Source organism: Tamandua tetradactyla, chromosome 2 (assembly GCF_023851605.1).
Source record: "Tamandua tetradactyla isolate mTamTet1 chromosome 2, mTamTet1.pri, whole genome shotgun sequence".
Taxonomy (NCBI): Eukaryota; Metazoa; Chordata; class Mammalia; order Pilosa; family Myrmecophagidae; genus Tamandua; species Tamandua tetradactyla.
Genome location: NC_135328.1, coordinates 210,363,313 through 210,381,842, shown reverse-complemented (window position 1 = coordinate 210,381,842; position 18,530 = coordinate 210,363,313). Strand labels below are relative to the sequence as shown.

Here is an 18,530-nt window from a genome sequence, read left to right as displayed (position 1 = left end):
TTAGAGTCAGTTGTCAACTTGGCCAGGTGAAGGTGCCTGGTTATGTTGCTTTGGACATGAGCCAATGATACGTGAACCTCATCTGTTGCTCATTACATCTGTGGTCAGCTAGGAGGCGTGCCTGCTGCAGTGAATGATGTTTGATTTAATTGGCTGGTGCTTAAATGAGAGAGTTCAATGTAGCACAGCCAAAGCAGCTCAGCATACCTCATCTCAGCACTCGCAGCTCAGCCCAGGCCTTTGGAGATGCAGAAAGAAAACACCCTGGGGAAAGTTGCTGGAACCCAGAGGCCTGGAGAGAAGGCCAGCAGAGATCACCCTGAGCCTTCCCATATAAAAAAGAACCTCAGATGAAAGTTAGCTGCTTTTCTCTGAAGAACTAATGAAATAAATCCCCTTTTATTAAAAGCCAATCCGTCTCTGCTGTGTTGCATTCTGGCAGCTAGCAAACTAGAACACCCTATTGAACCTATACTTTTAGATTGATAAATGATTGAGAGATGATAAAGTGATTGCTAGACAGAGAGACAGATAGAATAGATAAGTAGGTAGGTAGATAGACAGCTAGCTATCTAGATGATGGATAGGGATGGATGGACAATGGAAGAAAGGAAGGGAGGGAGGGAGGGAGCATGGCAGGCAGGCAGGCAGGGATGGAAAAAGACTGCTAACAGTGGCTACTTCTGAGGTACAGGATTGGGGGTAGAGGTGGATAGAGAACTTATATTTTTCACCTTTATATACCTCTGAAGTCTTTGATTATTTTGTTTGTTTTTTAATAAGCACAAACTACTTTTGGTCTTAAGAGTTTACTCATAATATCTACATGTTCATTTTGTTGTTGGGTTGCTTTTTTAATCCACATTGACAGCCTCTTCTCCACCACACATTAAATCTCAACATAATGATCCAAAACAAAGCCCGGCCACCTTCACACTGCCACCAGACAACCATGGCTAAGAAAGTGATGCATCTCCTTCCCGTGTTTTTCTTATTTATTTTGACCTGGTTAACAACAACGTGTTGTTCACATTGTTCAACGAAGTGTGCTCTGTTCCCCAAGCACAGCACCGTGACCCAAATGCTGGACACACACACACACCAACAGAGGCCACAGGTTACACAGCGCCTGCTCCACAACATGGCTTATGACCCAAATGCTGGACACACACACACACACACCAACAGAGGCACGGAGGGAAGACACAATAAGACGATGGTCCTTCTGTCTCAGGAGCTAAAAACCCAAGCTGAGAAGATGTATACCCTCCATGTATACCAGGACATGCATAAATAAACAGCCATCTACAACCACAACTCCTCTCTCTCTCTGGTTTTGTGTGTGTGGGAATATAGTCGAGGACTCTGTCCACCACATCACACAGAATTTCCTTTCTGACAACTGAGGGGAGAAATGTCTTTTAGATCGTGGTACCAGGAAAGGCTATTTCTCCTGCCACACCTGACTTCTGCCTCATGGGTACTCTGGAACTTATGACCTTCTGCCTCGGTTGCTGGGACCATGAAAGCCTATTGGCCGGCCACCTCCCCAGGAGCGTAAGACCTCACAGGATGCATTGCTGGATACCAAGCAACTTTATTTTCTTCTTTCCTCACATTAATATATAGTATTTGTATTTCTTAGGCTGTTTCAAGGAAGGCCTCAGGAGCCTGCTGAATGCTGACACAAAGTCACAAGGAAGAGCATTCTTTGAGTGGTTTTGTGCCTTCTGCCCCAATAATTCCACTCCTGGAAATGCATCCTAAAGGAACAAGTCAACTGAAACCAAAAGCTCTATGTATAAAGACACAGCCCCAAAGTGAAATTGCTAAGTGGCCAGCATGAGAAAAATAGCTTCCTAAGTAATTGCATATCACTAAGATGGAACATTATAAAGCCACCTGAACTAATGACTGCGAAGACTGCAGAAATATGGGAAAGTGCTAAAGGAGTCATGTTAGATGAGAAAAGGAGACTGTGTCCATGGCCTGGGTAAGAGCAAAAATGAGATAGACTCTGTTAGGCTTGCAGGATTCTGGGTATTTTTTCTAAGTTGTATTTTTTTATTGCTCAGTTTAAAAAATCCAAACCACCTAAAGCAGAGGCAAGCCTAGAAAACAGAGAGGTCAGGGCAGTACTTGGGGTGCACAGCACAGCCACACGGCCATCAGGCTGGTGACACTGCAGGAAGCTCTGCCAGGGTGACTGTCCCTCCATGCGAGAGCCCACTGCGGGGTACCTGTGGTCACTTTGGAAAGAGGCCCGGACAGCAGGAGGGCAGGTGTGCGTGGCTGGATCTAAGCAGGAAACAGCAGGACAGAGGGAGGTCACAGTTCACCCCGGGACACTCAGGCCCACGTGCAAGGGCACAGAGTTACCATAACAGTAACTAGCCAACATCTGTTGACCTCTCACACATGGGAAGCTCAGAAACTGTTGGTAGTTTGCCTTCTCACAGCTAATGTGCAGGGGACTGGGATTCCGCCCTGTATTTTTCTGCTACCTCCTGCAGAAGCCCTAACCTGCAATTGGGCTCCTCTTGGATCCGCGGAAGGTTTACTGCCCTAGAGCGATCTGTTAACCACTTTTGTGTTTTCTTGGTAGAAATTCGGGAATCTGCCCTAAGTGTCTGGGAATGACTTGAAGTAGAACAGGAAAGGGAAACCTAAGATGTGAGGGCAGGATCATGCAGGGTCTGCCTGGAGCAGCAGGGGGAGGGGCACCTAAAGGGGTTTGCCACGAGGGTGGCCTAAGGATACTGGAGAGCACCGAGATACCTGTGAAAAAAGCAGAAGGGGCGGTGGGATCAGAGAGGAGTCTATGGGAAAAACAGAAAGTGTGAATCAGACAGGAACTTATGGGTTGGATTGTGGCGCCCCCACCCAAATTCTTAACTCCCAGTGCCTTAGATTGTGACTTTATTTGGAAACAGAGTCACTGCAAGTAGAATTAGTTAAAATGAGGTCATATTGCAGTAAGGTGGGCCCCTAATCCAGTATGACTGAGAAGGGACAGATGGACATGAGAGAAGGCCACGTGAAGATGGTGGGGGAGGAAGGAGTGATGTAGCTACAAACCAAGGAATGACAAGGATTTTGCTGGCAAACCCCAGAAGTTAAAAGAGACAAGGAAGGATCCTACTCTCTGGGTTTCTGAGGGAGCAAGGCTCTGCCAACACCTTGACTTCAGAAATCCAGACTCCAAAAAATGAGGCAATAAATTTCTGTTGTTTCAAGTCATCCACTTCGTGGTAATTGGCTATGGCAGCCTCAGGGAACCGAGACGCATGGACACTAGCTGTGTCCTCATTCATAGTCCTGGTCCTCAGTCTACAAATACAACGTGGGGGCTTAGGCTACAGTTTCATTCTTAAAGAGCCTCATCAATTCGATGTTCTCTTAAGGCAAGGCTAATTTTCCCATAAGAATAAATATCAAGCAGGAGGAAGATACGTTCCCCCAGTGCATCAAACCCACCACTGCAGCCACTGAGGGCATTCTGCCTTCTCAGCGTGATCTCTGGTTTTTTGAAGAGGGGTGCCCCCAAATTAACAGCTCGGCCTAATCATGGTGGCCACTCAGCTTTGGCCACTGCATGGACTCACGCTAGCATTTCTACACCAAGGTACAGACCCCGAGGCAAGTTTATTATCCCTAGTGCTCACTCTACCTCTTAATGAAGGGGTGGATGACATGTTGGAGGTTCTTTTTAATTGTTTTAAATGATAGCAGCACTGAATTTTAGAATAGCAACACAAGAGTCAACAAAACAGGGCGGGCCATGGTGGCTCAGCAGGCAAGAACACTTGCCTGCCATGCCAGAGGACCCGGGTTCGTTTCCCAGTGCCTGCCCATGTATTAAAAAAAAAAAAAAAAAAAAAGAGTCAACAAAACCCAGGGCAGCTGCTCTGATGCCTGTAAAGGAGAGGACGTGCCACTGGACATGGTCAGAGAACGAGCACATTTCTGTGTGCCTGTGCTCCGGCTGCAGTGGTGCCACCATGTGGGAATGGTGTGAAACACAAGGCACCAAGCTAGGGGCAAAGCAGGGAAATGCTTCCGTCTGTCCGACTCCAAAGGTGGCATCTTAATCACTTGCATTCCAGCTTTGAAAGCTTGCTATTCCCAATGAGCTTTTTTTTTTTTTAACCAGGGGAGTCGACATTATCTCAAATTTTTCTCATAAATAGTTTTATATAGTTATATTTCAAACTCAAATTAATGGAATCCACATACCATGCCAACATACTGTGAGAGCGTCACACCAGGCCCATGCTGAGGACCCGGGTGGGGGGCAGACGACCCTAGCCCCAGCTCAGAGAGCTGACTGTGTGATGGGCCATCCCAGTACATGGAGAAAGTGCTATGGGAGGGGGAAAGCAGAGGCTGCAAGAGAGCAAGAGCCAGTAAACCCCAGCCTCGCATTTAGGAAAGGCTTCCTGGAGGAGGTGACAATTAGTTGTAACCAGAAGGATGGAGAATTGATAATTAGCCAGGGGACAAGGTAGCTAAACACCATGAGGAAATGTCACCCTTGGCAAGAGCCTATGACGTACTGGGGGACATGTGCAGGGTTGGGGTGGAGCACAGCACGCTGGCTAGGAAAGTGAAGCAGCAGGGTCCAGACCACCAAGGGTCCTGTAGGCCGTGGTAAGGAGTCCAAAGGGCTTATTTCTGTGGTCTTCAGTTCTGTTTGGTTCCTTTTCATAATTTCTTTCTCTATTTGCTATTCTCTTTGTGTACATCTTTTGTGTTCCTAATTTTCTTTAGTTCTTTTTCCACATTTTCCTTTAGCTCTTTAAGCATATTTAGGACCATTTTTTAAAAGTCTGTCTGATATGTCCAAGGTCTGGTCTTCCTCATTAATGATTTCTAATGCCTTATCCTGCTCTTTTAAACGAGCCATTGTTACATGTTTCTTTGTATGTTTTGTAATCTTTTGTTGCAACTGGACATTTTGATATTTTAATGATGTGTTATCACTAGAATTTAGACATTGAGGTATCTGTTACTTAAGCTTGTATCCTGCTAGTGTTATCACAGGGAGATTCTTGAATGCCAGGCGCTAAGAAAAAATAATTAATTAATTAAAAAGAAAGGAAGGAGAAGGAGGTGGGGAGAGAAGGAAGAAAGAGAGGAAGGGAGGAAGGAAGAAAACACCACTCCCAGTTTTTGCTGACTGGCTTGTACAAGTGCTCTTCTTCAGAGCTTAGCCATCCTAACAATGAGTTTAGAGGACAGCCCAAAGCAAAAAGCATAGAGTCTTCCCAGGCTCTTTTCCATGTGTCTTGTCCCAGTCATGAGATGTGGCCCTAGGAACTTTCCCATTTACAAAGACCCAAATTTTCCCTAGGAAAGAGCATTTCTCCACAGTGCCAGGGGCTACACTGCATGTCCCACAGCCAACAGTCTTTGCCCCAGGCAGGTTGGGGTGGGGGAGGAGAAAGACTAGGTTTTCAGTTATTAAGATGAATGTGGAAACGTGGAAAGTGCTAAACATGCACTAATTCGTGCATTAGATATCAGTCACAGCAACACTATGAGGTGGGTTCTCTCACTGCCCCCCATTTACCGAGACTTCTAGAGACTAAGTGGCTGGCCTGAGGTTGTGCGCTGAGTACCTGGCTGATCCAGTGGTCTCAATCTCATGGCTAAGTCAGGTGCACAGGTCATGAGAGTGATATAATACAGTTCCGGCCAAACTATACACTCTAGGGAGCAGTCTGTTCACCACTGTATCCTTAGGACCAGGCACACAGCCTGGTGTATACCGCAAGTGCTCAATAAACACTTGCTGGATGAATCACGTGACAGGAGCCTGTTCTCCCAGGCAGCCCAAATAGTCTCCACCAAGATGGAATCGATTGGGACAACTGAACATACACAGAGAAAATATGCCACATGTGCCAGATAGTTGGGGAGAGGTGGAGAGGGTTTAGACCTTCTGCAGGAAAGAAGTCAATGCGTGTGGACGGCCCCCCTCTTGGTCAAGCTGGGTAGCTGTGGGTCATAACACTGCCCACTGCTCTGACAGATCAGGCCAAAGGGCAAGAAACACTGCCCCCATATACCTTTCGGACACCCCAGCCCCTGGAGAGCCCAGGGCAAGGAAAACTCCCTGGGACAGAATTCTGTTATCTACTTCTGCCATCATGTCCCACAATCTAGGAAACTCTCCACCCCCCCTTTTTTTAAATAATAAAATTAGGTAACACAAAGTATGTGATATGTTTAAAGTCAGAGCATATGGCAAAACTGCAAACAATCCAAATAATCCTTAATTCTTCAAATCACCAGGACCTGGGCCCTGGGGAATCCAAACGTCCATAGTTAAATTCTTCAGCTTCTCTTTGCAGCTCAGCGATGGTCTCTTTTTCTCCAGGGCAGTGGAGATGATAGGGTCAGGGCAATGGGATGATAAGGAAAATAAGAAGACTTTTTCTGTCTCACCTCTGCTTTGTTTGTTTTTGCCAACCTTCTAAGGCTGAATGTACCAAAGTGCCATGAGCCCTTGCTGCTACTGCCCCATGCATGGGAGACCACCAGCCTCTACAGAGCAGCCAGGGTGAGGCCTGCTCCAGCCAGACCAAGGTGCAGGCAAACAGACAGTGGTATTTAGGGCCCCTGTGCCTGAAGAGGCCCCGTGGACATCGTGGGGGGCTGGAGGAGAAGGAAGCCAGCTCCTTCCCTACCAGATTTGCCTCCAAGGAGCCTAGAGAGCTGCTTACCTCCACCACAGGCCTGGATGAAAAAGAGCTTGGGCTTCCCGCCCAAACTGGGGCAACCGGACCCATTGAAGATATTCACAATTCTCTCGACGGACAGAGGACACCCGTCTGTGCCATAGACAGCCCCTGGGAACTGGAGGTGGCTGGCCTAGAAGAGCAGGAATCTCTATTACAAAACCAAGAAGCTGGGCCTTACTGGACCTCTGAGGGGGCCAAGGATTCAGAAGGTCCCAGCTGGGGACACAAGTCCGACTTACAGCAGGTTGGTTCTGGAAGGGCCCTGGTCAGCATCTCTTGAGGGGTCTCAAACGCATGTGCTACAGGGGACAGATAACCTAACTGGGGAATGCCAGCCAGCTCCCTCAAATGATGGTTCTCAAAGTGGGGTCCCTGGACCGGCAGCAGCAGCAGCACCTGAGAGCTTCTATGAAAGGCACATTCTGGGCCCCACCTCAGCCCTCCTGGATCAGCACCTGGTAGCAATGACCCGCAATCTGTGCTTTACCAAGCTCCCCAGGTGCCTCTGAAGCTGCTAATCTTTTGAGAACCACAGCTCTAAGATAGTTCTTTCAGACTTGGACAGGCACGTGAATCCCCGAGGCGCCTGTTAAAGTGCAGGATCTGAAGGAAGAGGTCCAGGGTGGGGCCAGAGGTTCTGCCTTTCCCACACGCTCCCAGGGGATGGCTGCCACGCTGAGGCCCAGAGGCCACACTGGCAGAGAGAGGCCCAAAGGGGCGGCCACGGACCAGTGGCAGTCCAGAGTTCCGTTCTGTGAGGATGCTGGCCTAGTGAGGCCAGGCCTTTGGGGTTTTTCAAGAGAATCCAGAAATTCTGATTTTGGTGTGAAATTTGCCAGTTTTGAAAGCACTAGGCAGACTATTGTAACTGCTGAGCTGTCCGATCCCTCAGCTTGAAAGGCCTGGAAAGTAAGACCCAGGAAGGGGGAGGAATTGGCCGCAGCGCCCCAGTGTCCCCACCCCAACCCAGCAGCAAAGGGACCGGAGCAAGGACTAGCCAGGCCGAGGGCAGGAGCTGAGAACTCAGTGTTGCTTCCTGGCTCCGAACAAAATCCGGGGGTAGAGCTTCAGGAGAGCTGTCTGCTGCCCCCTCCCCCTCCCAGATGGCTTCTCCCGGGAACACCACCCCACCCAGGAAGGAGCACCCAACTCCTCGGGGGACCAGATGGCTCCTGAACAAACAAAGCAGGGGGTGGGCAGGGCCCGGCAGCTCTTCCCCGACAAGCCCCGAGGCTGTTTCAGAGGGGATGGGGCTCCCACACAGCCTCAAGGCTCGCGGACCCTGAGCCTGCCTGGGAAACTGAGGCCAAGCAGGGGGGCAGCCTCCTACCTGACAGCCGTGGGAGAGGATGACCACCACACAGCAGTCCAGGGAGCCGTGGTCCCGCCGCGCCAGCTCCACCAAGGCCAGGAACATTTTCTACAAGAGAAGGTTGCAGTCGAGCCAGAAGAGCTGATGGATCAGGCCCTGAGACTTCTGGGCAGAAAGAGGGCCCTGCTCCCTGCTCCCCAGGAATGCCTGCTGCAAATAACAGCTGTCATACAGTAGGGTCAGCAAGCTCTGCCTCTGGGCACTGTCCACTTAATGCTCACAACAGCCCTAGATGCTTCCTAGATGAGGAAACTGAGGCACTGGGAGGTCACACAGCAAGAAGCTGTGTGTGCCAGTCCTCAGACCCAGGTCTGCCTGAGTCTGAAACTTGGACTGGTAAAACCCCTGGCCATCTGCAGACGGATGGGTTCAGCTTCAGGATTCAGCTTGCCCTTGGGGTCCTTCGCAGGACGCTGTCCTCACTCCTCACCCCGCCCCCAGGGCCCTGTTCTCTCTCCATGGCCAGGGACGTACCTTCGCGGTCAGGTCGACCCTCACCTCCACCGCAAAACGCAGCAAGCGGAGGCGGCGCTGCAACTTCTCGCAGTCGATGTTGGAGCCGGCGCGGGGACCGAGCCCCGACTCGCCGCAGAAGTTCACGTTGTTGATAATGAGGCAGTGGCCGCAAGGGTCCGCGTGCAGCTCGTAGGCCTGCCCGAGCACAGGGACCAACATAAGCTGGGGATGGCGCGACATGCCTCGGGAAAGAAGGCGACCACCTGCTTTACCCACATGGTGAATAGTCTGGAGAAGCAGGGACACAAGTGGGGTCTGCCCTCCCACTGGGTCTACACTTAAAGTTGCAGGTGTAAACAGCAAAACAGATGAGTGTCAACACGGTCAGTGGGACGTGCAAATCGCTACACTTTGGAGAGACATCTGGCTCCTGTCTCATTATTTAGGGATGGGAGCTGCTAGCTCAGAAATCCAATATCCATAAATATTCACCCCAAAAAGGACCTCAGGGGGACCCCTGAGGATCATGAGATCAGCTCTGTCAACAGAAGCGTGCCCAGACCCAGCCTAGAGAGTAGGCCCAATCGAACTCCCCTTGGAATTTTCTCACATGGCTGCCTGCATTTTCTGTTAACAGTACTTAGCACTGTTCATTTGTTTCTCTCTCCCCCTGCCAGGCTGACAGCTCCACAAGGCTTGAAGCCCATACGGCCTGTTCCCCAGGCATCCCAGCCCAGAGCCCAGGGCTGGAAAATAGGAACCACCGACCAATATTTATGAACAAAGGAAGAGTGACCCGGCCAATTCTGATGCCCATTCTGGCCAAGGAAAGAGCAAGGCTGGACAGTCGGCTCTAGCCAAGTGCAGTGCCCCAGGTCAGGAAGCCAGAGTAGGCTGGACTAGGCCCTGTCTTTACAGCTGGGCTGGGAGACTAGATACCGGGGAAGGGGACAGCACAGGGACCCAAAGCCAGTGCAGCTGGCCTGGAGTCACATGAAGACTCACCAAATTTGTCTTGCCCCTCAACTTCTCCTGAGCACCTGGAGAAAGGGAAAAAGGAGAGCATGAATGCCAGGGTTGAGCCGGGGAGAGGGGGCCTCTGTGAGGAAAGTCCCCACAAAAATGGAGATGAGCAGGAGCTCAGAACATTCAGGCACTGCCATGGAAGAGTCAAGAGGCACAGCCACCCATGAGAACTGTTCAGAAATTTCTAATAAAGTTAAACACATACATATCCTCTACTAGCAACTCCACTCCCAAGAGAAACGAGTGCATATGGACACAAAAAGACATGGCCAAGAATGCTCACTGAAGTCTTATCTATGATGTCCAAAACTGGAAACAAATGATCATCAAGTTCATGGGTAAACAAACTGCAACACTATCATACAACAGAAAACATACATTGCCTAAAATGAATAAACAACTGATACATGCGACAGCGAGTATGAAAGAGCCAGATACAGAAGAGTAAATAGAGTGAGATTCCATTTATAGTACATGAAATTCTAGAACAGAAAGGGTAAGTTCCAGGAGAGCTGTTTGTGGAACCCCTGGGACTGGCACACAGAAGGTCCTCTGAAATATTTGCAGAATGAAATAATGAGTAAAAATAGTTGTTTTTCCTTCAACGTCACGTGTTTTCATTTCAGCTGGCAAAAACTCAACTGGCCACCGGCCCCGTGAGGTCGTGAGACATTTTTTTTTTCTTTTTTAAACAAAGAGGGCCTGGTCACTAACTCTAAGTTGCCTTGGAGCCTGAACTCATGTCCCAATGGTGGCGCCCTCCATTGCTGAGGGTGGGCCTGGACTGCCCGCTGTGAACTATTATCTCACCAGTTTAAAGCCACACCAGAAAAGCAGGCACCATCCTTTTTTAAAAATTAGAAAAGCTTTACCTCGTCTGAAGGCTCCTATTAGTCCACAGACTTAATTCTGAGAACTTATACTGATTTCCAATACTCCACCGCACCCCAAAATTATAACCATTAACCACTGCAGAGGAATTCATTCATTCCCCAAGTCAGCACGCAAGAGTCACAAAGCAAAATGGCTGCTCTCAGGGGGTCCACGGCTGCTTGGGGACATGGAGGGGCAAATCAACAAAAAGGTGTCAAGCGGTGCCAAGCACAGCAATGAGGCCCAAAGAGAGGCCAGGGTGGCAGGGGACCGACCGAGAGCGAGAGCCATTGGTGACACTGCACCTGAGTCTTGAAGGGTAAGGAGCAGGAGGGTGGTTCACAGAAAGAGGCAGGGAGGGTGCTCCAGGCAGAGGGCACAGCAGAGACAAGGGCAAGGAAAGAGGGCACGACATGCTGGAAACCACCCGTAGGATGGCACATCCGAGTATCTCATGCACGACAGCAGTTTCTACCAAAATGACTGCCCCCAGGGGGATAACAAATATGTACAGGAAAGTGTTTGTGCAAAAGGAACAGTCTTACAGTCTGAAAGTGGCTGGGCATATGCTCAGGTCTCCAGCACAAAGAAGAGGGGGAAAGAAAACCCTCTTTGCTGACCAAGGGAAGGAAGGTAGATGCTCTAGGACCAGCCTCTCCCTAGCCCCCGGGCAATTCAGAAATCACTGAGAAGGAAGTGTAGCCAAGTAACCTGAATAGTCATGAGATCCGAGCACAGCTACTAGCCCCACAGTGAGGAGCTCCAGAAGCCAAATGGAATGGGAAAGCCAAATTCTACTTTCTAGAAAGTTCCAATCTGGGTAAGGCATGGGCAGGGAGAACCACCAACAGCTCCGCCAGCCCTCTTCTTGTGGGGAGCCCGGTGCTCAGAGGTCCTGGCTGGGACAAGTGGTTTCACACAGGCATCCTTTCTGAAACTGAGAAAGTTAATTCCATTTTGGAGAAAATCTAAAGACAAAACCATCCTCTCTGGTGGGTGCCCCGTGTCGCGTGCCCCCTAAGCACTACCGTCATAGCACTAATGACATTCTTTAGACCTAGCTGTGCAGGCACGGGTGTAACATTTACTCCTCCACGCAGGAAGGTAAGGACAGAACACCTCTGTTCAATGCTGCATCCCAAACCCAGGACGATGCCTAGAGCCCAGCAGGTACTCAGTAAATATTTGTTGAGTGAAAAAAATGAATAAGTGGCATATGTATGGGGAAAAGAAAAAAGAATATGAGCTTTAGTGTTTTAGGAGGCAAGACTGTGGAGCCAGAGTACCTAGGTTCAAATCCCAGCTGCATGCCACGGGGCAAGTTGCTCAGAGCCTCTAAGCCTCTGTTCTCCCCAAGGATATCACCTCACTGGGTGGTGGTGAGGTCTCAATGAATTAATGAATGTGGGAGGCACCTAAAACAGTGCCTGGAATGTGCACTCACAAAAAGGTAGCTTAGCCATTATTTTTATTCACTGAAATTCATCTCCAGGGCAGGGTTTCTCAACCTTGGCACTACTGGCATTTTGAGTGGGATACTTCTTTCGTTGTGGGGTCAACCTGTGCATTACAGGATGTTTATTGGCTTCCCCAGCCTCTACCCAGGAGATGCCAGCTCTGCCCATTTACCCCCAGTCATGACAACCAAAAATGTCTCTAGACATTGCCAAATACCTCCTGGGGGACAAAACTGCCCCTAGTTGAGAACCACTGATCTAGATGACCACCCTTTCCAAATTGGCTTATTAAAGGCTTAGAGAAATCCTGACAGTGGTCTTAATCGTGCTCAATCCAGTTTTTCCTAACTTATAGGATGACAGAACTCTCAGGAAACATTTCTATGCAGCAGTCAAAAGCCCAAGGCCCAATGGCCTAAAAGGGTGTCACCCAGCATCACAGCTAGATGCGCAGTCAGTCTCTAAAGTCCGAGCACCTAGGCCCAAGTCCCAGCCCTGCCCTTGAACCTGCTTTGTGACCCTGTGGCTCTCAGGTCCCTGCTTCCTTACCTGTAAATGGGGCATAACAGAAGGCTCGCCCCACCTCCCACCAGGCAGGGTGGGATGAGAAAACATCGTGTATACTGTAAAGTGGTACACACCCAGTTAAGATGCTCTTATCATTGCCTATTGTGCTGCTTTGAAACTGTGAAAGCCATGTTCTTTTCATCTTAATCCAATCTTGTGGGGGCAGAACTGTTGCAGAGTGGGGCCTCTTGATAAGTTTGTTTCCGTGGAGGTGTGGGCTTTTGATTAGATTATTTACATGGAGGCATGACCCGGCCCATTGAAGGAGGGTCTTAATTAGTTTACTGGAGTCCTTAAAAGAGCCCATACAGGGAAGCATTTTGGAGAAAGCTTAGACATAGAATTCAGAGATGCTTGAAGAACTGACACAGAGAGCAGAGAAAGCAAGGAAAGCGAAGAGATGAAATCCAGAGTTTGCCCCCAGAGAACCAAGTGAGGCCTCCAGATGCTTGGAGGGCCACTGGAATCAGAAACAAAGAGCAACGGAACTCAGGAGCAAAGGACCAGCAGAGGTCCGCACATGCCTTCCCAGCTGACAGAGAGGGTATCCTCTTGTTGGTGCCTTAATTTGGACATTTTCACGGCCTTAGAATTATAACTTGCAACTTAATAAATCTCCTTTATAAAAAGCCAATGCATTTCTGGTATATTGCATTCTGGAAGCTTCAGCAAACCAAAACACCAATTATTTACCCTTCGTATATAAATGCCTACAGGGAATAAATGTGCACATCAAACAGGAAATAAAACACCTTAGAAAAGAACAGCAAACTCATTCCATACTCCTTGCCCTAAATGACTCTTCCCAGGGGCAGAGATAACAAGCTCTGGACTTTGTATGTCGGCCTGCCTCCTTTCACAGTAGGAGAGCAAAGCACGTGAGCAACTCTAAGGCAGCCTTATTTTTTCCTTATCCCATTAACAAATGCAACTTCACATCCTCATCAAGTTTGTTTCTCTGCTTTAATGGACTATCCAAAATAAGTTATTCAGCATGGAAACAGATACTTTTTTTCCCCCATCATGTAGGAAAAGGTGAGAAACTTAGAATACTCATTGTTGACAAGTGTGGGAAAATGGACACTTTCACTCTTGGTGGGTGAGATTATAAAACAGCACAGTTTTGAAGTATGAGTTGGCAGTACCTAGCAGAAGGAATGTGTACCCTTTGACCCAGCAATTCCATTTCTAGAAACATATCCCCCAGCCAGACAGCAATGCTCAAGCAAGGCGACTGCAGAAATGACAAAAGATCCATTAAAAGGATAACAAAATACAGTGCAAGGCACCCCTGGGCACCACAGCAGAGCAGGTGGAGGGGAACACCTGGACTCTTACCCTGCTTCCACTTCTCATTAGTGTATCATTTGGGGCACACCCTTCTGTGTTTTGTCATCTGTGAGTCCCTTTGCTCAACAGTAAAATGGGGGAAACTGCAGCACCTACCTCACCAGGGAATTGGGAAAAATAAATTAGACCATTCATGCAAGCACTTTGAACAATGGCTGGTAAATGATAAGCATTCATAAACATTAACCCTCAGTATTTCCACTATCCACATCCACACCGTGCAATGGCCCATGGGGGAACCATGAAATAGGAAGCGCTAGATCTCTATGTGCTGCCATGAGAAGGAAGCCCCACCTCAAAACAGCCCAAATGTCCATCAACAGAACTGTTAAGCCGTGCATTATTCTAAATAGGGAATACTATCCAGCAATGTAAAAGAATGGACTACCGATAAGCCCAACCTTACAAATGAATCTCACAGATGTAACAATGGGTGAAAGAGGCCATGCTTAAAGAGTAGATGCTGTAGGATTTCATTTACATTGAAGTTCAAGGACAAGCAGGGATCTACAGCAACAGAGGTCAGAGTAGTGATTACCTTAGGGAGAAGGAGGAGTGGGACTAGACAGGGAAGGGGCACAAGAGTCTTCTAGCATGCCAGAACATTCTCTATCTTGATGATCTGGGTGTTGGATATTTGTGTGTACACATATGTAAAAATCACCCAGCTGTACTCTTGAGGTTTCATGCATTCTGCTGGATGTATACATCGACAATTTTTTTTAAAATGAAAGAAGTGGCAAAACTGTGCATATCGAATAGTTCTTTTTCTTAAACACACACACATATATGTTGTGTATTCATAGAAAACGTCTCTAAAATCTCAAAAGGAAAAATAAGCACCAAGAACCTCAGACTTGCTAGTCTCCTGTTCTAAACTTCAGCTTCCACGTCTGTTGGTGAAGCAGACCCTGGGGGACTAGCCAATGAGCTCTTTCCCACCATTTTTTACCTCCTTTGAGCTACCTCCAAGTGTGTCCCTGACTGTCCTTGTAAACATCAGCCCACGTAACGAAGGTGCTTTGGCACACTGAGGGGCTCTCATGGATATGCAAAGCATTTTCAGTTAGAGGTTCTCATTTCATCTCAACAGTCCCTGTAAGCCAAATAATTAGAGCCCCAATTTCACATGTATTCATTTATCCATTTATCGATTTCCCCATGAGCAGCTGAGACGACCAGGCAGAGAGTCGGCATGGAAGACAGAGAAAAGAACGGGCTCTAGTGTCCCCCGGACCAGGGTCGCATCCCAGCTCTGCCACTTACCAGCCTTTTCAACTTAGTCAAACTGTTGACTCTCCCTCTGCCTTTGTTTCCGCATCCACAAAAATGGGTCTAATGGTGCCTGCCTTGCAGGGTTGATGTAAGGGATGGAGGTAACAGCACGTACAGCTGGTGCCAGGGGAAAGAAAGGGAGCTCCCTCCTGCCAGCCCAGACCCAAAGGAAAATCCGAAACAACTAACCTGTTTTAGAAATCCTGATCAAAACCCAGGACAACCAAAGCATCCGCATATTCATCTCAGGGGAAGGGCTGCCAAAATTAACCTCCCAAAGATTGACTAGAATATTCCACCCATTCTCTGTGAGTACTCAGAAAGATAACATCAAAATTAACTTCGGAATCTCAGCCCACCTAGCCGTAGCAATGGTCACTCGCCAATGACAGCTCACCACACCCATTCACTGTCCCAATACTCACTGGCATCACCAAATTCTCCGAAGCCAGCGTCCGACGGCCTGGGCACCTCTGGTCTAAGGACCTCTGGTCTGAGCTTGGCTGGTGACAGCTCCTCAGGTCCCAGCACCACTGGGGTGAGGTTTCCCGCAGTCGGCTTTGATGGATCCCATCCCACGGCTCTTGGCTCCTCTGGTTTGAGGCCCACTGGTCCCAGTACCACAGGCACGAGGTGCAGGGGTCTGACAGCCTGTGGACACTGCCGCTCTGCTTGCCTATTTGTGCTCAGAAGGGAAGCCAGCGCGTCCTGGCCTGTATCCTCCAGGCAGGAGATGAACAAAGGAAGGGCCTGACTCCCTCGAGTCTCCAGATCGATGACCAGCTGCCTGGCCTGATCCCGCCGAGACCCAGAGCCTGCCCGCTGTTTGGAAAGAAAGACACACACTGATTACCCAGACACTCTCCTGGTTCCCCCACTCAACAGTCAGGCGCACAACCAAAATGTGGGCTGGTAGCGCACTGTGTCTGTGCCACTGGCCAGCCTTCCTCTACTCATTTGACCAGTATTTTAGAGGCAGCTACTTTGTGTCCAGCACTCTGCAAAATGCTGAAAATACAGCAATGCCTAGTCTTGACCCTCAAAGAGACAAATCAACAATTACATGGCCATGAGAGAAGTGCCAGGAGGGAAAGCACATGAAGCTTGAAAGGTACAGAGGTACTCAACTCAGCCTTGGTGGGGTCAGGAGCACCTCCAAGAGGGGATGTCTTAGCTGAGGTCCCTGGCACCATTTGAAAATGGACAGTAAATTCAGAGAAATCTAAGGAGGGAAGGTGGCAGGGATGGAGAACAAGGCTTTTGCGTAATCATGCCAAGAATTCCTCCTGAGAGCTGCAAGGAGACATTGAAGAGTTTTAAGAAGAAAAATCATCCCAGGGCAAAGTAGACAATGGAAGGGAATGAGCCACAGCCCAGACAGGAGGTGGCAAAGCTGCTGTCACTGGAAGGGAGAAAGGTGAGAGGACAGATCAGTGAAACAAGCAGGGAAACTCATAGGACTGGGCATGGGTTAGGCCTTCGTGAGGAAGGAGGAATGGTTAAGATAGGTTGACAGGTATTGGGGTGGTCAGGCTGGCTGTTGAGTTGGGGAACAACATGGGAAGAGGAGAAAGATGCTGGTTACCTGCTGCCTGTCATTTGAAACCTATTACTGACTAAGTTCTTCGGGATCCAGAGGAAGAAAACAGCAACTTGCCCTCAAATAACCTATCGCAGCCCTGTCCGAGAGAACCTTCCACGATGACGGAAGTGTTCTCTATCTGAGCTGTCTGATGCAGTAGCCACGAGCCAGCCAGTCATGTGGCTGCTGAGCTCTAGGGTACCACGACTGAGGAACTGAACTTTATTTTATTTGAATTACATCAAATTATATGTTTAAATAGCCACACGAGGATGACGGCTTCTACATGGAACAGCACAGACCTACAATATCACCAGGGAGATAGTTCTCACTTAGAAAACTACTTCTCTGCAAGATTTCCCTCAACATCTACTGGTCCCTCAACAACCTTAATGGGTTAAATGACTATTATCCGTACTTTAGAGATGAAGGAAACCGTGTCACAGAAAGGTTTGGCAACTTGCTAATATTAGGCAGCAAAGCCAGGTTGAGGTCCCAGATCCATCTGGCTCCGGAGCCTGTGTGTTTATCAGCCAGGTCAGGGGTGGTGAAATGACAAAAAAAATTCTGAATTTGTTGCCAAACAATTTCTTGGCATTTAAATCAAGATTTCCGGCTTCTCTTCATAAAGGAGAAAGACTTGGTAACACCACATCAGCATTCTAGTAGGGCCCCACTCAGCTGGAGTTCAGGGGTGGGACAGAGCTGCCCTGAACAGTGCCCACCCAAAGGGCCTCGCTGGGCACCTCTGTGAACATGCCAGAAGGCAAGGACCAGGTCCTCTAACCATTTTCACTCCTCGGTGCAGGCCACACAGCAGGTGGTCATAAAACTGCTTTTGCTATTATTATTATTAATTGGTAATTACCCATATGATACTTGACTATCTTCTACTAAAGTCTTCATTGGGTCAAGCCAAGCTCCTGGATAATTCAGAAACTGCAAAGCGACCCACGGGGCACCGAATCAGGTGGCTGGGAGGGGAGAGGCAGGCGCCTCCAGCAAGCCACTCCCTCCCTCTGCGGCTCAGGCTGGGAAATATCTCTGCGCCCTCCTTACCCCACAGGCCTATGGGGACGGCCAAGGGAGAGCACAGATATGAAATCGCTCCTAGAGAAAATTGTATCCCCGTTATCTCCTTGAGCCCTCAGGACACCACTACTGACGTCCCCGCTTCACAGCCTCCCCAACTGAGGCTCAAAGAGGTCAACACCCTGCCCAAGGACCCGCTGCCGGGGAGTCTGAGGCCCAAGTGGTGCCCTGAACCTCCAGGCTTAGAGAAGAAAAAACAAAACACACCCGCCCCCTTCCTCGCAAGAAACGCAAGTGCTGCAGCAGCTAAACAGCGTAAGGGGGTGGGGCGTGCAGGGGCTTTCGCAAAACACCCAAAGAGGTGTCTGAGGCTGTTTGGTTCCCCTGGGAGATTCAGGGGACTCAAAGCCAGTAAGGGAAAGTGGGGTTCCCACACAATGGTCCCCCGAGAAGGGTGGGTACTGGATAGCACGGAAGGAGAGAGGAAGGCGGGAGGGTGTGTCCTCTGCCCAGCTCGGCCAGGAGATCCCGTCGCGGCTTGGGCAGCCCGCTCCGCGCGGCCTCGCTGTCCCCTCCCGGGACCGGGAAGTCTGCGGGCAGCCCGAGAGGCGGGGGGCACCTGCATGTCCTCGATCATGTCGGGCGTGAAGAGCCCGCGGGCCAGCAGCGCGTCCCAGAGCTCGGCCACCTGCAGCTCGCAGACTAGCCGCCGCCGGCTCCGCCGCAGGAGCTGCCGATCCGCCTCGTCCATGGCGGGCAGACGGCCGGGTCCCGGCGCCGCCGCCGCCACCGCC

The 18,530-nt window shown here is 49.4% G+C and overlaps 1 protein-coding gene across 1 annotated transcript in view; it reads right to left on the bottom strand.

The window, feature by feature from the left end:
- Window positions 1–18,530, bottom strand: part of CASP9 (caspase 9) — a 25,201-nt gene extending 6,671 nt beyond the window's left edge. Inside the window, exons 1-6 of the mRNA XM_077151198.1 lie at window positions 18,356–18,530; window positions 15,548–15,944; window positions 9,580–9,614; window positions 8,593–8,769; window positions 8,077–8,166; window positions 6,729–6,876 (exon numbers count right to left, since the gene is read on the bottom strand). Coding sequence (XP_077007313.1) covers window positions 6,729–6,876; window positions 8,077–8,166; window positions 8,593–8,769; window positions 9,580–9,614; window positions 15,548–15,944; window positions 18,356–18,487 — 979 coding nt within the window. The 5' untranslated portion in view covers window positions 18,488–18,530. The remainder of the gene's footprint in view (window positions 1–6,728; window positions 6,877–8,076; window positions 8,167–8,592; window positions 8,770–9,579; window positions 9,615–15,547; window positions 15,945–18,355) is intronic.